At 36.6% G+C, this 25,609-nt stretch overlaps 1 protein-coding gene across 1 annotated transcript in view; it reads left to right on the top strand.

Annotated features, from left to right (window-relative positions):
* The first annotated feature begins 5,626 nt into the window (after window positions 1-5,626).
* Window positions 5,627-25,609, top strand: part of LOC132561740 (sodium-dependent multivitamin transporter-like) — a 35,305-nt gene continuing 15,322 nt past the window's right edge. Inside the window, exons 1-2 of the mRNA XM_060226441.1 lie at window positions 5,627-5,965; window positions 20,566-20,634. Of these exons, the coding sequence (XP_060082424.1) occupies window positions 5,627-5,965; window positions 20,566-20,634 (408 nt within the window). The remainder of the gene's footprint in view (window positions 5,966-20,565; window positions 20,635-25,609) is intronic.

The following is a 25,609-nucleotide window of genomic DNA, read 5'->3' as shown; positions in this document are numbered from 1 at the left end:
TTATCGAAACTGAACAGTTATCGATTCAGAACAGTTATCGATACCGGACAGTTATCCACACCGAACAGTTACCGATACAGAACAGTTATCCACACCGAACAGTTACCGATACCGAACAGTTATCTATACCGAACAGTTATATATACCGAACAGTTATCCATACCGAACAGTTATCCACACCGAACAGTTACCGATACCGAACAGTTAATCTATACCGAACAGTTACCCATACCGAACAGTTAGCGATACCGAACAGTTATCGATACCGAACAGTTACCGATACAGAACAGTTATCCATACCGAACAGTTACCCATACCGAACAGTTACCGAACAGTTATCCATACCGAACAGTTACCGATACCGAACAGTTACCGATACCGAACAGTTATCCATACCGAACAGTTATCCATACCGAACAGTTACCGATACTGAACAGTTACCGAACAGTTACCCATACCGAACAGTTATCAATACCGAACAGTTATCAATACCGAACAGTTACCCATACCGAACAGTTACCCATACCGAACAGTTATCCATACCGAACAGTTACCGATACCGAACAGTTATCCATACCGAACAGTTACCCATACCGAACAGTTACCCATACCGAACAGTTATCCATACCGAACAGTTACCGATACCGAACAGTTACCCATACCGAACAGTTACCGACACCGAACAGTTATCCATACCGAACAGTTACCGATACCGATTATCCATAACAGTTACCCCAAACAGATTACCGAACAGTTATACCGAACAGTTATCCATACCGAACAGTTATCGATACCGAACACTGATCCATACCGAACAGTTATCCATAACGAACAGTTATCGATACCGAACAGTGATCCATACCGAACAGTGATCCGAACAGTACCCATACCGAACAGTTATCCATACCGAACAGTTATCCGATACGATACCGAACAGTGATCCGAACAGTTATCCGAACAGTTATCCATACCGAACAGTTATCGATACCGAACAGTGATCCATACCGAACAGTTATCCCTACCGAACGGTTACCAATACCGAACAGTTATCCATACCGAACAGTTATCGATACCGAACACTGATCCATACCGAACAGTTATCCATACCGAACAGTTACCGATACCGAACAGTTATCTATACCGAACAGTTACCCATACCGAACAGTTATCCATACCGAACAGTTACCGATACCGAACAGTTATCCATACCGAACAGTTACCCATACCGAACAGTGATCCATACCGAACAGTTACCCATACCGAACAGTTACCGATACTGAACAGTTACCCATACCGAACAGTGATCCATACCGAACAGTTATCCATACCGAACAGTTACCGATACTGAACAGTTACCGAACAGTTACCCATACCGAACAGTTATCAATACCGAACAGTTATCCATACCGAACAGTTATCGATACCGAACAGTGATCCATACCGAACAGTTATCCATACCGAACGGTTACCGATACCGAACAGTTATCCATACCGAACAGTTACCCATACCGAACAGTTACCCATACCGAACAGTTATCCATACCGAACAGTTATCGAACAGTTATCCATACCGAACGGTTACCGATACCGAACAGTTACCCATACCGAACAGTTACCCATACCGAACAGTTACCGAACAGTTATCCATACCGAACGGTTACCGATACCGAACAGTTATCCATACCGAACAGTTACCCATACCGAACAGTTATCCATACCGAACAGTTACCGAACAGTTACCGAACAGTGATCCATACCGAATAGTGATCCATACCGAACAGTTACCGATACCGAACAGTTATCCATACCGAACAGTTATCAATACCGAACAGTTACCCATACCGAACAGTTACCGATACCGAACAGTTATCCATACCGAACAGTTACCGATACCGAACAGTTATCCATACCGAACAGTTATCCATACCGAACAGTTACCGATACCGAACAGTTATCCATACCGAACAGTTATCGATACCGAACAGTTACCGAACAGTGATCCATACCGAACAGTTACCGATACCGAACAGTTACCGAACAGTTACCGATACCGAACAGTTATCCATACCGAACAGTTATCCATACCGAACAGTTACCGATACAGAACAGTTATCCATACCGAACAGTTACCGATACAGAACAGTTATCCATACCGAACAGTTACCCATACCGAACAGTTACCCATACCGAACAGTTATCCATACCGAACAGTTACCCATACCGAACAGTTACCGATACCGAACAGTTATCAATACCGAACAGTTACCCATACCGAACAGTTATCCATACCGAACAGTTACCGATACCGAACAGTTATCCATACCAAACAGTTACCGAACAGTTATACATACCGATCAGTTACCGATACCGAACAGTTATCCATACCGAACAGTTACCCATACCGAACAGTTATCCATACCGAACAGTTACCGATACCGAACAGTGATCCATACCGAACAGTTACCCATACCGAACAGTTATCCATACCGAACAGTTACCCATACCGAACAGTTATCCATACCGAACAGTTATCCATACCGAACAGTGATCCATACCGAACAGTTACCCATACCGAACAGTTATCCATACCGAACAGTTATCCATACCGAACAGTTACCCATACCGAACAATTATCGAATACTATTACATTAGACTTGGTGATGTTTTATATTCTGTCTTTTGAAAGTAACTCACAAAATTTCTACAATAACCTAATTTCAATATTTTTTTTTCAACCCATGATGAATCCCATTTTAAGTAACACTGAGTTGAACATTTTCACTTTACATATCATTAAGGTAGTTGATCACACGAAACCAGAACAAAACAGAATACTGTTTCACTGTAACTGTGATTTCTAGACAAAACACGATGTTTGTGATATTGTACATCATAAACTATCTCCATACAAAGCCACATGGATCCTTTTGAAAGCGTTCTATATCCACTTTATCGTAAGTATATATTGACACGCTAGGTCGGGACAGTATCGTACAGTCTGCTGTAGGATCACCGCCATGTTTTGTATTTCATTGTATACAAAGCTGTCCACTAAACAAGGATTAAATGATAGCACTCCAAATCGCCAAATGCTCTCTTGCCATAGCAACAATATCAACGCCGGGCGCTGAACGCGTCTAGTCATTGACGACAAGTCCAGGTTCATTGTAGAAACTTTAAAGTAATCTTTTAAAATATTTCATATCATATGTTATCTAGTTACACTGGTTACTGAGAACTAAAAGCATGTGTCTTTTTTGACCGGGTTGAGTAATCTTATAGAAATGATATAGAGACAATACCTTTGTGACATTACTTAGTCTGTATAGCGTCAGCCACGCAGGGTATTGTGAGCTTGTAAAACGATTTAGTCACACTGCATTTTACGACAAAAGGATTAAAAAAATAATAAAAAAAACGAAAAAAGATGATATTACATCAGTGAGTACACTGAATACTGTGGAATATACAAGTGCTTATTCTATATAAACAAACAGTCGGGACTAAAGACTCAGACAAATATACAGGTATAACAGTATGCGATATTGGTTGATGATAAGCAAACATGAAAAATGAATTTCCAGTTCACAAGAGTGTTCATCACACTCGGAGTGTTGTACGTGCCACACAAATCGATTTTTTTTTCATTTATTTTCACGCTGAATCGTTCAGGTGTAGTTATCTGTTGGGTTTTAATTGACTGTAAAATCTAGTACAACACAATTTGATTTTTTGTGAGAATTTCATGGATTTTAACTATTCAATTATATTTTATATATTTATCTCAATTGATTCAAAATATTGGATTCCATTTGATTTTTTCTATTTGATGTATTGTTCTGTTAATTGTGATCATGTCTTGTTACACGAAGCACAGATAATCTCTCTTTTCGATCAGTTTAAATCTCACGACTTCGCCTTTATTCTGATGTACGACAGAAGATTTACCTTTCTCAATTCTACAGGAAAAATATATTGACCAGAATAATGGCGTTCTACTTAATATGGTTTACTAATGCAAATATCAAATACGATGACTATCATTTCAATGATATGTGAGAATAAAATGTGGGTCAGTTCAAAGGTTAAAAGTGCTTTGATGGATTTCAATGCGAGACTCAGGAACCAGGAAGGAAAATTTTCGAAGAACGACCGAGAGAATATAAAAGATGACGAAGTGTTTTTTTCTCGGAAAACTGGTCATCTGATTCGTCAGGTGGACGGAATGTATACATACAAAGTATAAATGTATGTATAAATGTATATATAAGGTTACAAATATATTATTTAGGCATATAGGTATATGTATTTTTACAAGACTGAATTCTCAGAGGGGAATATAGAAACATTCCCGATAAAAAAAAAAACATTTTCGTGTGTTATAGTGTAGAAAACTGATTAAAAATCGCCCTGTATCAATATTGGTTTAGTGACACAAACCCACTCCACTACAGCGCCACACAATTACTATATGTTTACTCTTGGCTAAATATCATTTGACTCGCTGCTGTCGAATTTGTATTTTCTCATATAATTAAATACCTAGATGTATTTTTCTGCCTAATAATAGTTTCACTTTCAAAAGCGAACAATGTATTATATAAAGCGTATATTATTGAGATATGATGTTATGTTTACCACTGAATTCGTTATATGTATATTAACCATTTTGTGTTTGGTTTACCTGCTCCTATAAAGCAGTGGCGGAGTTTTATAAAACCACACCGTGTTGCAGACGGCCTCTGTAAGGTACTGAGAAGTATTGTGTCTATATGTAGTATTATACACATAATGTAGCGCGCTACACGGAAAAAAAACTTCCGCACGCGAGTAAAGTGTACAGAAGTTACTGTGTAGCTGTAACTATTATACTGGTACTGCTCGTCTTGCCAGTTTACAAGGCAGTAATTCTCAATTAAGACGTTAAAATTGAGCTGAACAGCCTTTTAAACACTGCTGTGGATTTGCCAGTTGAGATTCAGGTCTGGAGTTGAGAAAAAAACTATACAAGGTATTTTAATCCGACGGTTTCGTTATCATTTCTTTTAAAGATGAAATGTAACCGTGTGAACGGATTTTTCGCAGGATCATGTTTAACAACTAGAAAATGATAGTGAATTGTGCTGTTATCTTTGCCTTGCTTAATAAGAACTAGTGATAAAATATTTCAGCAATGTTTGCAGTCTGAGCTACATGTTATACCTGCACGGACGGAAGTGCCTATAGGAAAGTCCAATCAATGACTCGCTGTGATGTCGTCACCAGTAAACTAGGGTAGATTTGCTGACCGCAAAAGCCATTGATAATAGATATATAGTTTCCACCGAGAACAGATTATGCTCTGACAGCTCAAACGGGAGCTTAACAGCAGACGATGACACGGATAGTGGTAAAGTCAGACCTGGACTACGTACAAATTTGTGGGTGTTACTAATTGATTAATATAATTAACACCTGTTGTATATTTCGTTGACATTAGTAGCAATTGGAAATCCTACACAGGACATCTTGAGTTTGTGTGCCATTTGGATTTTAATGCACCGGATTTAACACACTTTTACAAACAGTGGATTCTATTTAATTTTATTACTTTTCATACAACTGAAAAAAAAAAAAACATTTAAAGATGAGGGAATTAGGATTTGTTACCGTGGATTTTGTTGTTTTTGCTCTTGTGATGTTAGCCTCGATTCTCATTGGAACATACTATGCAGTATCAGGTGGTAAAAACAAGACATCTTTAGAATTCCATCTCGGAAATAGACAGATGAAGTTTTTGCCGATTCTGATCTCCCTGATGGTGTCGAATCAGTCCTCTATAATGATGCTGGGATACCCGGTAGAGACCTACTTATTTGGCGGAGTTATATGGCTTCCCGTCCTAGGGTACATCTTTGTATTCCTTGCCTGTGTCCGCGTAGTAATTCCTCTCTTTCATCCAATGAAGATCACAAGTGTCAATGAAGTAAGTAAACATGTTAAATTTATTTATCTATTTTTAATTTTGATTTATTTACGATGCTTTCTATCAAACAATGTGCATTTTCTGATGGATAATATCGATTTTGTCCGATGACAATGTTTGCTGTGTAACGCATGCTTGTATCGGAAGTCAGACATCCAATTCTTAATTATTCTGTCTGGACGTTTTAGAATTATTAAACTATCGGGAATTTAGAATTATGACATGTTTTCAGACAATTATTGTATCAAATATTTAATTAAAACGATCGGGTTTCCTCGTTGCATTGTGTGTGTTTCTTGGTATAATTTTACACTAATTCATTACTGATATCGAAACTGACATAATATGTCTATTTCATGATGAAAACATCAATAATTGATCTTTGTTAGGTGCTGTTTGCATTTGTATCACAACATTTCTGTAACCACATCTAAACCACGAATAACCAATTAAATGAAAAATAAAACCAATTTATTATTGATATGAACGTATAATGCGTGTTCATTCGGTCTAGGAAAACTGTTCCAATGCATGTTTCACGTGTACGACATATATGGATTGTGTCGTTTCTTTGTGTTCAGTTTTAAGGGCATCAACACTCACTCTGCGATAGTCTTTCCTATTTGTGTGACGTCAGACACCCGTGTTCGAATAACTTCAGATATTGCACGTATGTAAAATATACATAAGCCACGAATCACCATACTATTACAATGTACACGATTTGTTGAATAATAAAACAAATCTGTGAAATACGTTGATAACATTTTGGCTTCAAAAATATTGGAGGAAGGTACCCACCCCTTTTATGTTTCAGATATTGAAAGTTGAAATATTTTTTAACGGGCGGTAACAAAGAGTGACGGGCAATGTTAAAATGTTGAAGGAAACCTTTTTATAAACAAACATGCCAGAATGGTTTCTACTTGTAAACCAATAATAATGGTCAAGGACAACATAGGATTATGTAAAACAGCCAAGTCAAATATATCAAAAACTCGTTACGGAGTACAGCCATGTGCTTTATAACTTCACATACCTCTAACTTTATCTTACTCGTCAATATAAGCAGAACCATCCACCTTTGCCCTCTGTACGTTGTAGAAAAAGAGTCGCTAACCAAACGCAAATCTAAACGGCCTTTCAACATATATAATTGCTTTTACACTTTCCCAGATATTGTCCATTTTTTACTTTTTCCCCTGATCTTCATTTTGTTTGCAAGTACAAGGCCACTCCCGATAAGTACACATGTACTAAAGATACAGACGATTAACATGTGTCTGATTAGGTCGACAACACAACTATGTGTTTCCGCTTTGTCTACTATCACAAGATAGCAAGCAACTATCCCATTCTTGATTTTTTCACTTATTTCAATAAGTACATTTAAAAGCTCAGATCTTGCCCATACAACGTTATTGTTTATTATTTTCCTAAATACTTTTTTTCTATTCGTGGTTCCCTAGTGACATGTCGGGGTAAATTGCTATCTAGCTTGTTCATTTTGAATGACCCTGACCTTTCAGGGACACTGGGGTCAAATGTATCAATGATTTCTTCTCAACAAGCTTTATTCCTAAGCTCAAGTAATGTAGTTTTTAGAATGGGTGAAAGATTGTAAGATCTGTTAAGATGGATGACATTTGCCTAATTTGGAGGTCGCGAGGTTCTGCTGTGTTGAATTTTTCAAAAGGTATCTTTTCAATGTGTAAACGGAAGCATGTTCAGCACTAAAAAGGTTAAAGATTACACTGACGAGAAAGATTACACTGACGAGAATTCTCCTCCACAAGAAAGGTTATAGATTACACTGACGAGAATTCTCCACCACAAGAAAGGTTAAAGATTACACTGACGAGAAAGATTACACTGACGAGAAAGATTACACTGACGAGAATTCTCCACCACAAGAAAGGTTATAGATTACACTGACGAGAATTCTCCACCACAAGAAAGGTTAAAGATTACACTGACGAGAATTCTCCACCACAAGAAAGGTTATAGATTACACTGACGAGAATTCTCCTCCACAAGAAAGGTTAAAGATTACACTGACGAGAATTCTCCTCCACAAGAAAGGTTAAAGATTACACTGACGAGGATTTTCCTCCACAAGAAAGGTTATAGATTACACTGACGAGGATTTTCCTCCACAAGAAAGGTTATAGATTACACTGACGAGAATTCTCCTCCACAAGAAAGGTTAAAGATTACACTGACGAGGATTTTCCTCCACAAGAAAGGTTAAAGATTACACTGACGATAATTCTCCTCCACAAGAAAGGTTATAGATTACACTGACGAGAATTCTCCTCCACAAGAAAGGTTAAAGATTACACTGACGAGGATTTTCCTCCACAAGAAAGGTTATAGATTACACTGACGAGAATTCTCCTCCACAAGAAAGGTTAAAGATTACACTGACGAGAATTCTCCTCCACAAGAAAGTTAAAAGATTACACTGACGAGAATTCTCCTCCACAAGAAAGGTTATAGATTACACTGACGAGAATTCTCCACCACAAGAAAGTTAAAAGATTACACTGACGAGAATTCTCCTCCACAAGAAAGTTAAAAGATTACACTGACGAGGATTTTCCTCCACAATAAAGGTTAAAGATTACACTGACGAGAATTCTCCACCACAAGAAAGGTTAAAGATTACACTGACGAGAATTCTCCTCCACAAGAAAGGTTATAGATTACACTGACGAGAATTCTCCTCCACAAGAAAGTTAAAAGATTACACTGACGAGAATTCTCCTCCACAAGAAAGGTTATAGATTACACTGACGAGAATTCTCCTCCACAAGAAAGGTTATAGATTACACTGACGAGAATTCTCCTCCACAAGAAAGGTTAAAGATTACAGTGGCGATAATTCTCCTCCACAAGAAAGGTTATAGATTACACTGACGAGGATTCTCCTCCACAAGAAAGGTTAAAGATTACACTGACGAGAATTCTCCTCCACAAGAAAGGTTAAAGATTACACTGACGAGAATTCTCCTCCACAAGAAAGGTTATAGATTACACTGACGAGAATTCTCCTCCACAAGAAAGTTAAAAGATTACACTGACGAGAATTCTCCTCCACAAGAAAGGTTAAAGATTACAGTGGCGAGAATTCTCCACCACAAGAAAGGTTAAAGATTACACTGACGAGAATTCTCCTCCACAAGAAAGGTTATAGATTACACTGACGAGAATTCTCCTCCACAAGAAAGGTTAAAGATTACACTGACGAGAAAGATTACACTGACGAGAAAGATTACACTGACGAGAATTCTCCACCACAAGAAAGGTTATAGATTACACTGACGAGAATTCTCCTCCACAAGAAAGTTAAAAGATTACACTGACGAGAATTCTCCACCACAAGAAAGGTTAGAGATTACACTGACGAGAATTCTCCTCCACAAGAAAGGTTATAGATTACACTGACGAGGATTCTCCACCACAAGAAAGTTAAAAGATTACACTGACGAGAATTCTCCACCACAAGAAAGGTTATAGATTACACTGACGAGAATTCTCCTCCACAAGAAAGGTTATAGATTACACTGACGAGAATTCTCCTCCACAAGAAAGGTTATAGATTACACTGACGAGAATTCTCCTCCACAAGAAAGGTTAAAGATTACACTGACGAGAATTCTCCACCACAAGAAAGGTTATAGATTACACTGACGAGAATTCTCCACCACAAGAAAGGTTAAAGATTACACTGACGAGAATTCTCCACCACAAGAAAGGTTAAAGATTATAGTGGCGAGAATTCTCCTCCACAAGAAAGTTAAAAGATTACACTGACGAGAATTCTCCACCACAAGAAAGGTTAAAGATTACAGTGGCGAGATTCTCGTTTTAATAAATTTGTATTAATATTTCTTTGCGGTATTGTATACACTGTTGATGTAACAAAGGGATCGTTATAAACTTATATCTTCGTGCAGGTATTGTTTCGTGGTCTTCAATTTACATTTCAGATTTAAAATTCGAATCATGCATGAATGTTTATACAAAAAGAGAACTTCACCTTACGCAGTATTTGTTTATATGTTAAAGGTTGACGAAGGCCACGCTTTATAATTATGTAAATAAGATATGTGCATTTAATAAGGCATTCTATTCCATGCATATATTTATTTACACAACAGAATGACATTCATTCTAGAGCCGAGTCCAGAATACATTGCCGTTGTTCTTTAGTGACCATAATTCATCTCCCGGCACGTGGGCAGTTAACTTAATACCACTATGACAGCTTTCTACGCAAATGAAATTGAAATTTTCAACACGAGACTAAAGAAAGTGTGAAGTTTTAAATCACCTGATTTACAAACATTTATCGTCAGTATAAGGGAGACATTAGTCCGGACACTTACGGATGACTTATGGAAAGGTGTCCGTGTGTGTAGATAAAAAATACTTTGAATTTGGAATTATATTTTATGATTATCATTTATTTATAAACCTATCTGTGTCATGATATATGCGGTCTTACTCTGACACGGAGACTTAAGGATGTATGCTACTTTATTTGACGTTTAGAAATAGTGCATATGTTACCTCGAGGTGACATGGTTGACCCGTTATGTGTCGAGATTGTCATTATGTTGTGATGTTATCGATGATGTGAAATCGCCTCAAAGTAGTGCCATCATCTATTGGCCTTTATACGACTTAGCTTGTAAAACGCTAAACAAATAAAACAAAATCTGTCTTCTACACTGACTGTGTCATGAAGACTTAAGGAGGTACGCTACCTCACCGTGACAGGAATATTAAGTATTTGTTCTCCAGTTGTGGTAACTCAAAACGCACTTAAAACGGCGTGCACATATCGTCCACACACACACTCCTACAATATCTAGTGCACAGATGTGGGATCATCTTCGGAAAACCACGAGACGTTGCTCTGTCGTTTGAGTTAAATCCTAGTAAAATCACAGGTATGCTATCTCACTTTGACAGGAAGTCCGTTAGAAAATACACAATCAGGTGCATTTTGACGAGGGTGAAGAAAGACAATAGTGGCGAGCCAATTTTGTCTTTCAGTCCCGAGCCAAAAATACTACATTTGGCTTGTATATTCTAAGACGCTGACCTTATCTTGCAGCATTGAATGGAAATCAGACAATCAAAACTTCAGCAGTTTTGTTGTTCTATCTTTATTTACCTGTCCGTGATGTTACGCCGAATTTTGCCGGAGAACGTACTCCAAAATAATTGCTCTGCGCAGAAATGTAGTTCCAAATTTCAACGGATATGACAGCGATTTTATGAATTTTCGTAAATAGATGTATTCATTGCAACATATAAAATCTCTTATTTCAACAATTATTTATATTATTAAACGTATTTACCAAAAGTGTGTGACAGACGTATTTGGACAATGGCACTGCCGGTTACAGGAGAAAACTGTGTATGCTACCAGTGTATGCTGCTTCATAAATTACTACGACATATCTCATTTCAATAAAGTGTTCAATCTGAAATTCACAAGACACTAACATACCAGTTCTATTAAAAGTTACTGTGTTAGATGGTATTTCTGAGGAAAGTCGTTCCATCCTACATATAGCAGCACCTGTTAATAAAATGAGGATTAAAACAAATCTAACGTGAAAGGCACTTAAGTGTCATGATTCGCCTTCGAAGAGAAAGTTATGTTTTATTTATCAAAGTGAAACAATATATTATTTCAGTCTGTGTGAGATTACACTAGGCAGTCTTAAAATTAACTTGTTTTTAAACAATTTTTGCTGCTGACTGGAATATTGCGGATCAATAAGGTGTTATTTATTTAGAATCTGCTGTAGTGGTCACAGCGAATAATCAGTAGCTTAATTGTCTGACCCCATAGTTTAGAACCCTTTAATTCTTATCACACGTAACTATGATTCGGAAGGTATTGGTGATAAGGTGTGTCGAACTGATTTTTTGAAGGAATTTACACTGTATGATAAAAAAGAAAAGAATCAGGGCCGAGTTTGAATATAACTTATTGCAAAAATTTAAAGTTCTCGAAAGCGTCGGAAAACCATTTTGCGAATAAAAATTATTTTATGACGTCAATTAAAAACAAGAATTCCTGAAATCACGTGTTTCTATTGTCAATAAATCTCATATTGTACCATTACTGATTATAAATCAGGTATCGATGTCATATATATCATCATTATACAACCAGTCAATATTGAAAAACGTGATATATGACTTCATTGTACAGGTTGGCCAATTCTGTAATGACAAAGCAACGTGGGATGTAAAAACCATTTTGATAGAAATGTTTGTCAGTGTTGTATATCGGATTTTGTCACTGAGCCTACCATTGTGGAAATACACATCACGGTCACTGTTAAAATTGATAGCAACCTATCCGTAATATGATGGGTTGTAAATAACCATAACGAGGCTCTGTTTGATATGTACATTCTTGATATAATTCATATCCAGACATCATTTACTAATTTGTTTACTTATATTGAAAAAAGAAACAAATAAATGTATATATAATCAACAACAATAAGGTTGTACACATAGTCAGAGATATCAGGCCATATAGTGGTAGAATATTAGTTCTTATAACACAACCAGTAGAAGATTAGAGTGTGACGTTTCAATGACTACACGGTCACCTTCATCTTATAACACAACCAGTAGAAGGTTAGAGTGTGACGTTTCGATGTCTACATGATCACCTTCATCTTATAACACAACCAGTAGAAGGTTAGAGTGTGACGTTTCAATGTCTACACGGTCACCTCCATCTTATAACACAACCAGTAGAAGGTTAGAGTGTGACGTTTCAATGTCTACACGGTCACCTTCATCTTATAACACAACCAGTAGAAGGTTCGAGTGTGACGTTTCAATGTCTACATGATCACCTTCATCCTATAACACATCCAGTAGAAGATTAGAGTGTGACGTTTCAATGTCTACACGGTCACCTTTATCCTACAACACATCCAGTAGAAGATTAGAGTGTGACGTTTCGATGACTACACGACCACCTTCGTCTTATAACACAACCAGTAGAAGGTTATAGTGTGGCGTTTCAATGTCTACACGATCACCTTCATCTTATAACACAACCAGTAGAAGGTTAGAGTGTGACGTTTCAATGTCTACACGGTCACCTTCATCTTATAACACAACCAGTAGAAGGTTAGAGTGTGACGTTTCGATGTCTACACGGTCACCTTCATCTTATAACACAACCAGTAGAAGGTTAGAGTGTGACGTTTCGATGTCTACACGGTCACCTTCATCTTATAACACAACCAGTAGAAGATTACAGTGTGAAGTTTCCAAAGTCACCTTCATCAGACAGATCACCAAAGTTGAGCATACTAACACTGACGTACGTAGTTTACGCGATGTTACGGAATCGACCAACTTTTTCGGTTGTACTACAAACTTATATACACTAAGGTCGAAAATAGTATGACGATGTTCTCTTATCGATTCGATTACGTTTTGTTTAACAGTTTGTCATAGTTGTGGAGAGTCTGAGAGTACTTTCGCTCTGATCTGGTGCCTGCTTTCTTAGGAATCTGATGATCATGAAGACTGACTCCTAAACTCCTGCCTGTTTCTCCAACATACGTCGCATTCCTTGTATACGATCGTGCATACGCATTTTGCGACGTGCTCTCATTTTATCCATAGGATGGTCTAGGACATTTCGGAAACTCTTGGGAGGTTTCATGACTGTTGTAAGACCATTATCACGAAAAATCCAATGACTGGTTTCTGACAGGCCTTTGGTGTGAAGTGACAGGCCTTTTGTGTAAGGTGACAGCCTTTGGTGTAAGGTGATAGATCTTTGGTGTAAGGTAATAGGTCTTTGGTGTAAGGTGACAGACCTTTGGTGTAAGGGGACGGACAGGTCTTTGGTGTAAGTGACAGACCTTTGGTGTTAGGTGACAGACCTTTGGTGTAAGGTGACTGGTCTACGGTGTAAGGTGACAGACCTTTGGTGTAAGGGGACCGGTCTTTGGTGTAAGGTAACAGACCTTTGGTGTAAGTTGACAGGTCTACGGTGTAAGGTGACAGACCTTTGGTGTAAGGTGACTGAGCTTTGGTGTAAGGTGACAGGTCTTTGGTGTAAGTGACAGACCTTTGGTGTTAGGTGACAGACCTTTGGTGTAAGGCGACTGGCCTTTAGTGTATTGTGACTGGTCTTTGGTGTAAGGTGACAGACCTTTGGTGTAAGGTAACCGGTCTTTGGTGTAAGGTAACAGGCCTTTGGTGTAAGGTGACCGGCCTTTGGTGTAAGGTGACAGACCTTTGGTGTAAAGTTACCGGTCTTTGGTGTAAGGTAACAGGCCTTTGGTGTAAGGTTACCGGTCTTTGGTGTAAGGTGACAGACCTTTGGTGTAAGGTTACCGGTCTTTGGTGTAAGGTGACAGACCTTTGGTGTAAGGTTACCGGTTTTGGTGTAAGGTGACAGACCTTTGAAGGTGACAAGGTAACAGGCTTTGGTGTAAGGTTACCGGTCTTTGGTGTAAGGTGACAGACCTTTGGTGTAAGGTTACCGTAAGGTGACAGACCTTTGGTGTAAGGTGACCGGTCTTTGGTGTAAGGTAACAGACCTTTGGTGTAAGGGGACCGGTCTTTGGTGTAAGGTGACAGACCTTTGGTGTAAGGTGACAGACCTTTGGTGTAAAGTTACCGGTCTTTGGTGTAAGGTGACAGACCTTTGGTGTAAGGTTACCGGTCTTTGGTGTAAGGTGACAGACCTTTGGTGTAAGGTGACCGGTCTTTTGTGTAAGGTGACAGACCTTTGGTGTAAGGTGACCGGTCTTTGGTGTAAGGTAACAGACCTTTGGTGTAAGGGGACCGGTCTTTGGTGTAAGGTGACAGACCTTTGGTGTAAGGTGACCGGTCTTTGGTGTAAGGTGACAGACCTTTGGTGTAAGGTGACCGGTCTTTGGTGTAAGGTGACAGACCTTTGGTGTAAGGTGACCGGTCTTTTGTGTAAGGTGACAGACCTTTGGTGTAAGGTGACCGGTCTTTGGTGTAAGGTAACAGACCTTTGGTGTAAGGGGACCGGTCTTTGGTGTAAGGTGACAGACCTTTGGTGTAAGGTGACCGGTCTTTGGTGTAAGGTGACAGACCTTTGGTGTAAGGTGACCGGTCTTTGGTGTAAGGTGACTGATCTTTGGTTTGATTTTCTGGATTTCTATGGCGCTATGGCTGTTGTTTTCACATTTCGTCTCGTCTTGTTGTTCTTTGACAATCGTTTCACATCTGTTTAGGGTACTTCAGTGCTAGTCACACTTAAATTTTCTACTTTTAAAAGAACGTATATTATACTGATATTAACAACACGCAGGAAACGTTTCGAAATAATATAAAGATCCTTTTGGTTCCACAGACATGTTTAGATAATAAAGTCATAGATAATACATACTTTAAGTTTTGTGGTAAGTAGTAGATGGCATTGCATATCACTGACGGAACCGTCTGTGATTACGCTGTTTGTGTTTTATCTTACGAATATCACATCAACATACCGTTTGACAGTTAGTTTTTGTTTCAAATTATAACACCCTAGCAATAGTGAAGTTATTTAAAGCAATATGTTTTGAAAGTTAGCACCGAAAGAACCGCTGATAGAAAAGATTATGACCCAGTCCGTGTTATTCTTATCTTCAGTTTTTATTTATGAACACTGGTATTATACATATGTTATGGTCATATGGCGATACTGATAGCCAACAGATCTGGAAGCAATTTGTGACACTGAGTAGGGAAATGACATACTCAAGATTACTTTCTGTTTTGCAAATCATTTATCAGGTGTAAATATCCAAAGCTAACTCAGTCAAGACATATAAATTTATCAACATTTTTTTTTCTTTTTATCTAGTTGCTGTTCTGTCAGATTTGAAAAAAAAATATGTCAACGATGCCATTACTAATAAAACATACTTGACGCAGGTTACAAGAGGAAATTAATTTTAACGATATATCATAAATTTGAAATTGTATCCGGCTGATATTTTGTGAGTCATGTTCTGTTACAATCCGTACAAAGAATTCAGTGTTTAAACCAATTTTATCTTTAAAACTGCTGAAAAGTAAACTGCAAACATCGCTGTTTAAATTGAATGTTTTATCTGATAAATATTTTAAGTTATGAAAAGCACATATTTGTATGTAATCGAGATGTGAAAAAGAGGAATGCCTGTGTCTCCCTTCACTCGGGAAAGATATTAGACAAACCCCCTCCCCCGGGATCAAGGAAGAAGTTGGCTACTACCTGGATGATTCGCTCGTGCAGATCATTTAGTCGTGGTGCTTATTAATTAAATAAACATTATGATGCGGTTAGAACTAATCAAATTATTCATAAAGTTTTGATTTACGGCGCAAAAAGCGTACATACACATTTCAATAACTGCTTGTAAAATAATTCATCAGTTTAAGACTTATCTTGACTTTTAACCAGTACTTATCATTGTGATTGATATAAACCAGGTGACATGTCATATTCTTGCCCCCTTAACTTAGGAACGAGACAATGCGAGAGTACAAGGGCGTGAAATAGGTGATACGATTGGTGTTCTGTTGCCAAGGTGATTTGGTATTGTGGCTTCCTACTCGTCAGTTAGCTACACTAAATCTTTAACAGATATTGTCTTAGTTAAGTTTGCTTTGCTAAATGTTATCACATTTACAAATCATACATAGCTGAACACGGGAACTTTACAAGGAAACGCTTTGATCCTTTCAGGAAAAATTAACTTTACAAAGTTTACGACACAATACATATTTCATCTTCGATATCTCCCTGTTGGGTTAAAGATTTGATCATTAATGCACACTTTGACATTCTAACATTCCTGAATCGATCGGAGAATACCCCTTATCATTATATGGTTACATTTATATGGTTTGTTTTGTATTTCGTTGACAGTTTCGAAGGTCTACGGTTAATAGATTTTGTAGTGGGTACTTGGAATGGAAACTGAAACATTTCAACAACAGGTTTCAATCTGACAGAGCCTGTACAGAATAAATATAATCAACTACACCACTGGACCTCTTACAAGGTCTGTCATGTTTCTGTCAATACAAGTCCACAATATAGAAAATAGCTACTTGAACTGGAAACACAAACATACGTCGGTCCTAAAATTAAATACTCAAAATGTTTTAGAAAACATTATAATCTATATTTGTCGAGTTTAATGGGCTGAAAGACTGTCCTTCAGAATGACAGCTCCATACTGACATGACGCCTTTTTATTTACAAAATAACATACATCGTTATATATCATGACACACAAAAATATGCTTTACAAATGGTATCGTGATAATAATAAACATAAATTTGATCTTACCGTCTTATCAATTTATCATCCGCTATTCTGGCCTTGCAGGCTTTTAGCCTTTCAGCAGACGCTTAATTGTTAAAACCGCAATTCCACCCAGTTTGCAGCGCTATAACACCCACACTTACACGTGTGTTACAATACAAATATCCTGAATAGGAGTGTTATCATATGTACAGTTTTGTGAATTTAACATCGAAGACCAGTGATGTATGGGGATCGTTCACATTTATATTTGCCTGATTTAGAGTGGGAAACACTGATGATAAACAGGACTAGAAATATCGAAGAAATGGTGTGTGAGATACATACCATAATTAACATGTACTTAAATGTATATTTATATGTAAAATCCGTCATATGAAGGAAAGATAATTAAGTGAACATTTTGTATCATTAGTTGTACATTTTCAAAATGCAATTACGTGGATATCAAAAACAAAATCATGTTTACATAGGAATTAAGTTACATCTTGTAAAAAAATGTTTTGAAATACAAAATCTCCTTAAGGAAGAATAACGAATGTCTGCCTATCTGTCAGTCTGTCTGTTGTCGGTTCGTCTGTGTGTCTGCCTGCCTACCTGCCTGTCTGTCTGTCTAGCTATTATTCTGTCTAACTGTCTGTGTGTCTGCCTGTCTGTGTGTCTGCCTGCCTGCCTGTCTACCTGCCTGCCTGTCCGTCTGTCTGTCTGTTTGTCTGTCTGTCAGGCTGTCAGTCTGTCTGTCTGTCTGTCAACACGTATGTTGCATTGTTCCATCCAAACAACTCCTGATATTTCGTTTTGACATTGTATTGTGATTGTTTTGATGAGAACGTAACATTACATAGATTAACAATCTTCTACATGACGAGTGGTGACCATGAAGTAGGCGATGCTTCCGAAACATGTGAGCGTGTTCTCTTTGTACTTTCCTCGGTTCACATTTTGTCTCGTTACATCGATTTTGTGTCCTAGATATTAATATTTTGTGCCCTAGATATTATTATTTTGTGTCCTAGAGTGTAATAGATATTACTATATTGTGTCCTACATATAACTATTTTGTGTCCTAGATATAACTATTTTGAGTCCTAGATGTTACCATTTTGTGTCCTAGATATTAATATTTTGAGTCCTAGATGTTACCATTTTGTGCCCTAGATATTATTATTTTGTGTCCTAGAGTGTCCTAGATATTACTATTTTGTGTCCTAGATATTACTATTTTGTGCCCTAGAGTGTCCAAGATATTACTATTTTGTGTCCTATATATCACTATTTTGTGTCCTACATATTACCATGTTGTGTCGTAGATATTACTTTTTTGAGTCCTAGATATTACTGTTTTGTGTCCTATATATTACCATTTTGTGTCCTCGGTATTACTATTTTGTGTCCTATATATTACTTTTTTGTGTCTTCGGTATTACTATTTTGTGCCCTAGATATTACTATTTTGTGCCCTAGATATTACTATTTTGTGCCCTTGGTATTACTATTTTGTGTCCTAGAGTGTCCTAGATATTACTATTTTGTGTCCTTGGTATTACTATTTTGTGTCCTAGAGTGTCCTAGATATTACTATTTTGTGTCTTCGGTATTACTATTTTGTGTCCTAGATATTACTATTTTGTGCCCTTGGTATTACTATTTTGTGTCCTAGAGTGTCCTAGATATTACTATTTTGTGTCCTAGATATTACTATTTTGTGTCCTCGGTATTACTATTTTGTGTCTTCGGTATTACTATTTTGTGCCCTAGAGTGTCCTAGATATTACTATTTTGTGTCCTAGATATTACTATTTTGTGTCCTAGATATTACTATTTTGTGCCCTTGGTATTACTATTTTGTGTCCTAGATATTACTATTTTGTGCCCTTGGTATTACTATTTTGTGTCCTAGAGTGTCCTAGATATTACTATTTTGTGTCCTAGATATTACTATTTGTGTCCTAGATATTACTATTTTGTGCCCTTGGTATTACTATTTTGTGTCCTAGATATTACTATTTTGTGCCCTTGGTATTACTATTTGTGTCCTAGAGTGTCCTCGGTATTACTATTTTGTGTCCTAGAGTGTCCTAGATATTACTATTTAGTGCCCTTGGTATTACTATTTTGTGTCTTCGGTATTACTATTTTGTGCCCTAGAGTGTCCTAGATATTACTATTTTGTGCCCTTGGTATTACTATTTTGTGTCCTAGAGTGTCCTCGATATTACTATTTTGTGTCCTAGAGTGTCCTAGATATTACTATTTTGTGTCCTAGATATTACTATTTTGTGCCCTTGGTATTACTATTTTGTGTCTTCGGTATTACTATTTTGTGCCCTTGGTATTACTATTTGTGTCCTAGAGTGTCCTCGATATTACTATTTTGTGTCCTAGAGTGTCCTAGATATTACTATTTTGTGTCCTAGATATTACTATTTTGTGCCCTTGGTATTACTATTTTGTGTCTTCGGTATTACTATTTTGTGCCCTTGGTATTACTATTTGTGTCCTAGAGTGTCCTCGGTATTACTATTTTGTGCCCTAGATATTACTATTTTGTGTCCTAGGTATTACTATTTTGTGTACGTTTGAGAAGATATCAAAACAGAGAGGATTTGATGAAAACAATGGAGATTATATGGCATTAGTGACCTGAAGTGTTTCAGAACACAAAGGATATGACGAGGCATCAATACTGGGGAATTAAGTCGAAGAGAAGTCGAAACACTGACAATTGTGATGAACCAAGACAGAAATCATTGAACTGAAATCACGTATTAGATATAAAGTGACTCACATTAAGACAAGTTTGTAAAAATTATTTGCCTGTTGTGTAAGAATCGCTGCGTGTACAATGTGGTGACTGATGAGGGACCCCTTTAGCTTTGCGTGGTTTCGTGCTTTTCGTCCAGTCTTCAGTTTCATTCTCCGCCTCTACTTGTCTATTATTACCTACAATCAGTCTTGATATTTTGTGTTTTAACTTGTTAGAAATACCTAGGTTACTATAATCCTGCTTTTTTTTGGGTTGTCAGACGCCGTGTTGCTCTGGATTATCGTGTTATGCATTCTTGCGAACAATAGTTTGAAAGATATGAACTTTAAATATAGCACTCTAAATAGCATTTATACATGTCCAGTAGTGGCTACAGGGTCAAATGTGAGATATGTACCGACACAGTTTGTCTTCTAAAAAACTTAAAACGTTGTACATATATTTATTCAAAGGAAAATGAAATATTACGATTTCTTTTTATTATTTTTCAGTATTTTGAATTGAGATATGGAGCCGTGGCTGTCCGCCGATTTGCATCGATTTGTGGAGCGATGGTTGACGTAAGTGTGAATTGGTGTTAATTGCCTTACTATCACTGACGCTAATTATATAAATGTCATTCGGCGATTCATCCATAATTATGTATGAAAGTGATTTTCTATAGCGTTTAAATTGCTGTGTATCTGCAAATGTCTTTAATTGTGTCAAAATCTAGACAAATGATGATGATTTGGAACGGCCTAGTTACGTACGTACGGTGTATGGTTATTAAAGGGAAAATTTTGTGGAAATGAAGAGTATAAGTAAGTTGATGCTCTCGACAAGTCGTCCTTATTAATCCAAAATGTTATACAATGGTAAATAGTGATTTGATACTTACTTTTATATACAAACAACTAAATGTAATTAAGAAATGAATAAAGTCTACAAATGATCCTAAAAAGACACATAATTGGCATATTTAATTATTTGAAATATATTTTTCATTATCATTATCATTTCGTTATTATTTGACAATTATCATGTTCAGCTGACAATGCTTTGTTGAATAGTGTCAATAGTTCCCTGATTAGAAGAGCAGGAATTTATGTCTGGGCACTGCCCGTCATCGTCCAATTGCTTCACAAACTGACCTATATATCGATCACCTTATGCTTTGTAAATGATATAATTGTTTCTGGGTAAATATGATTTCCATATCAGTTGTGTAGCGTTCGGAAATGTAGTTCACGGGAACTTCTCGCTGGTACATGATACAAACACAAGTACCGCTACTAGACAAGGAAAATGTAATATTGTTTATTGTATATCTCATTTATACAGCATGACGTAATTGTCAACTGGAAAGGCCGACATATCACATTACTGCAATTTAATTTGAATGCAGATAGTTATATATTAATGACGTATAGCGTTTTACCGAGTTAAATGACCAATCATACATATTGTCATATCTGTTAGGTTGAAATACAACGTTTAACTGAATTAATGACCAATCATACATATTGTCATGTCTGTTAGGTTGACGTATAACGTTTCAGCGGGTTAATTGACTTACCATACTATTGTCAGGTCTATCAGGTTGAAATACAGCGTTTAATTGAATTAAAATTAACTATTATACATATTGCCAATTCTATAAAGTTGAAGTGAAACTTTTAACCGTGTTAAATGAGCATATACAATGTCAGTGGATGCAGTTTTAATCATTGTTTGGTTCTACTGTAATTAACACTTGAATTTGTATATAAATGAGCTATTCACGTGTATGTAAAATCTTTTATAAGGTTGAAGCATAATGTTTAACTCTAGACTAGATTTTGTTGAGTTTGAAATTTGTTTTAAATGAGATCATTTTCTACCTACTATTTTTTTAATCTTGTGTGTAATTGGTTTTTAAGCAGCTTCACATTTCGAGGAGATATATTTGGTCCTTGGTTTGAAGGATTATTTAACTGTTGCCTGATCACTCACTCGGTCTAAATGATGCCACACTCGCTTATTATCTACCTGTATAGTTAGTCATTGTTAAATAGACATGTCGCCATAGTTCTTATTACATTATCTACCCGCTACGGTTTAAGTATTATCAGCGTCTGTGATGCTGAGATTTCACCTCTCCCCGAGGTGGAGCTACAATAAACAGTTCCTACCACGTCTCCAATCATTATCCATGACAGCTACTATCCGGGACAAACCCTACTGGTTACCAGTCAGGTATAAAGAATTAAGATTTTATCTATGTATTACCTAATAGACCGTTCCTTCACAAGTGGACACCATCATCTGAACGCCACATAGTATAAGTGATTGAATTGTATAGTCCAAACGATCAATCTTGTTGATCTCTATCTCGCAAACAATATTTTACATCGTTTTTTATTCTTCATAGAATTCAGATACAATAATAAGTATTTGTTAACGAATCAGTGAAGCACTTTTTTTTATTTCTAAACATTACATATTTTATGCCTTTAAAGCTCTTTCAACACAGTATTGGTTTCCTAATTATTGATCCTTAACACGAAAAAATATCATTGACCATTTGATTTGAATACAAAACAGGATTTTCGATTTTCTGTTATGGACTTCCTTTGAAGAAGAAAATTCAAAATTAACTTCGAGAATCCCATTAAAAAAGAAACCAAAACAAACAAACAGAAAAAAAACAAACAAAAAATAAATAGATCATGCACGATAATACCAACACGTTAACAAAATACAAAAATATCAAACTGTTCCGGAAGGGTAAGCGTCGCCTGTGTTATGGACTACACCTATAGATCATCGTTAAAACAGACCTATAAAACCAGTTGTTTCAACGATATCGGATATCATGTTCGATTAGCATTATACCAGCTGTCAACGTAATTATAAAAATAATGTAATTTTGTTTTTATATCAGCTGAACAGTCCTAGTATTTAAGAAGACAAAACAATCAGAAACATGGTCAACACTGCCAAATATCTTTTCGACGACATGTAACTAGCGAAATTCAATTATCATATACACGTTGCGAATGTGTTCGAAAAAATCCATCTCCACGAAAAGATCTCCTTCGGATGTAGTACTTAAATACCCACGAATGTATCAGACTACCTTTTGCTTTTGTAAATATTTCTTTTACCAACAATAGTGTTTATATTGGTTTTCGCATCCCTAACAGAAAAGATGATAACATATGTTATTGTATACATTTAAACGACAGGTAAACGTAAGATTATCGACAGAATGTTGACATGAGAGGAGTTTCCCGAAAGTAGTAGCACACACCTGATCAAATGTCATTAACTTCAAATGAAATTATTTTAAAATGATGTTTTCAAGGATCTTGAGTTTCATGGTTTTTCAAACAATTGCTTTTTCGTGGATAGTTGATTTTCTGATTAAGTATAACTTCACAGAGTGAATTTTACTAATTTTAACATTGCTTGGATATATAAATCACCGAAATCAGCGAACATAAAGCGGGGAAATCAAGTGATGAAAATACGGACACAAAATGTAATTACATTATTTAAAACACGACCACAGCAAAATAGAATGAATAGCAATATATGAAACGTGAAATACATAAAAACGGAGAAAACATGCGGACAAGAACAAAGGAGACAATCAAATTACAGAGAAGACGCCAAACAAAAACAGGAACAAAGGAGACAATCAAATGACGGAGAAGACACACAAAAAAAACAGGAACAAAGGAAACTGGAACAAAGAAGACACTCAAATTACAGAGAAGACGCCAAACAAAAACAGAAACAAAGGAAACTGGAACAAAGGAGACACTCAAATTACAGAGAAGACACCAGACAAAAACAGAAACAAAGGAAACTGGAACAAAGAGACACTCAAATTACAGAGAAGACACCGAACAAAAACAGAAACAAAGGAAACTGCAACAAAGAAGACACTCAAATTACAGAGAAGACACCAAACAAAAACAGGAACAAAGGAGACAATCAAATGAAGAAACAAAGAAACTGCAAACTAAAACAGGAACAAAGAAGACACTCAAATTACAGAGAAGACACCGAGCAAAAACAGGAACAAAGAAGACACTCAAATGACAGAGAAGACACCAAACAAAAACAGGAACAAAGGAGACAATCAAATGACAGAGAAGACACCAAACTAAAACAGGAACAAAGAAGACACTCAAATTACAGAGAAGACACCAAACAAAAACAGGAACAAAGAAGACACTCAAATTACAGAGAAGACACCGAACAAAAACAGGAACAAAGAAGACACTCAAATTACAGAGAAGACACCAAACAAAAACAGGAACAAAGGAGACAATAAAACAGGAACAAAGAAGACACTCAAATTACAGAGAAGACACCAAACAAAAACAGGAACAAAGAAGACACTCAAATTACAGAGAAGACACCGAACAAAAACAGAAACAAAGGAAACTGGAACAAAGAAGACACTCAAATTACAGAGAAGACACCAAACAAAAACAGGAACAAAGGAGACAATCAAATGACAGAGAAGACACCAAACTAAAACAGGAACAAAGGAGACAATCAAATGACAAAGAAGACATCAAACAAAACAGAAACAAAGGAGACAGTGAAATGACAGAGAAGACACCAAGCTAAAACAGGAACAAAGGAGACAATCAAATGACAGAGAAGACACCGAACAAAAACAGAAACAAAGGAATTTGGAACAAAGGAGACAGCCAAATGACAGAGAAGACACCAAACAGAAACAGAAACAAAGGAGACATAATAGTTACGAAAAGAAGTAAACAACGCTACTGCAAGCAGCAATAACAAAATATAACAGACACCAACTCAACAACATGAACAGAGGATAAAACAAGATTTACAAATCCAATTGAACGTCAGCAGAGTAGGAAGTATTGAATAAAGCAAGTCAATAAAAAAAGCCACCACGGTAACACAAGAAACTGTAAAGGAAGAAAAGTATAACGACCACTCTACTTTAAAAAAAGTAAAATTAAAGAAACAAGTTCAAATGTGATAAAATGCATCAAACTTATCATATTCACAATCAATGTTTTGTAAGTTAGTCAAGACAAGGAAAAAAAAACACTTTCGAAAACTAGGTCAAACTCAGTTTTAGTGATGAATTTGTAGAAAATTAGATGACTAGATAAGATACAGGTTTGTTACAGAGATATGATGTTTGGTGTTATACAATTGTTTGAAAAACATAAACTCCGTGTTATTAAATGACTACGCTATTTAAGCAAATACTGAACTTACAACGCAACAAGCGGAACGTAATTTACACTACGATTAAACAGGGGGATGATATTTCTCACTCTGATAGTATTGAATTGGGGAAAAGTCATTCCCATGTGAATTTCAGCTATTTATTCTGTCAATAACGTTTCATAACCAGTTTGTCTGATCTCGAGGTAGTGACAATTCGCTACAACTCCCTGGTGTTTTATTCTATAATCACGCTCCTGCAGGTAATATTTACCTACTCAGACTACAGTAACATAAACATATTGACTTAGTTTCATACCGAAGCCGATAGGATGCCCCGGGAAC

Source organism: Ylistrum balloti, unplaced genomic scaffold, assembly GCF_031769215.1.
Source record: "Ylistrum balloti isolate Yb309-2 unplaced genomic scaffold, AGI_CSIRO_Ybal_v1 Utg371274, whole genome shotgun sequence".
Lineage (NCBI taxonomy): Eukaryota > Metazoa > Mollusca > Bivalvia > Pectinida > Pectinidae > Ylistrum > Ylistrum balloti.
The sequence above is the reverse complement of the archived record's forward strand: the minus strand, read 5'-3'. Positions and strand labels throughout refer to the sequence as shown.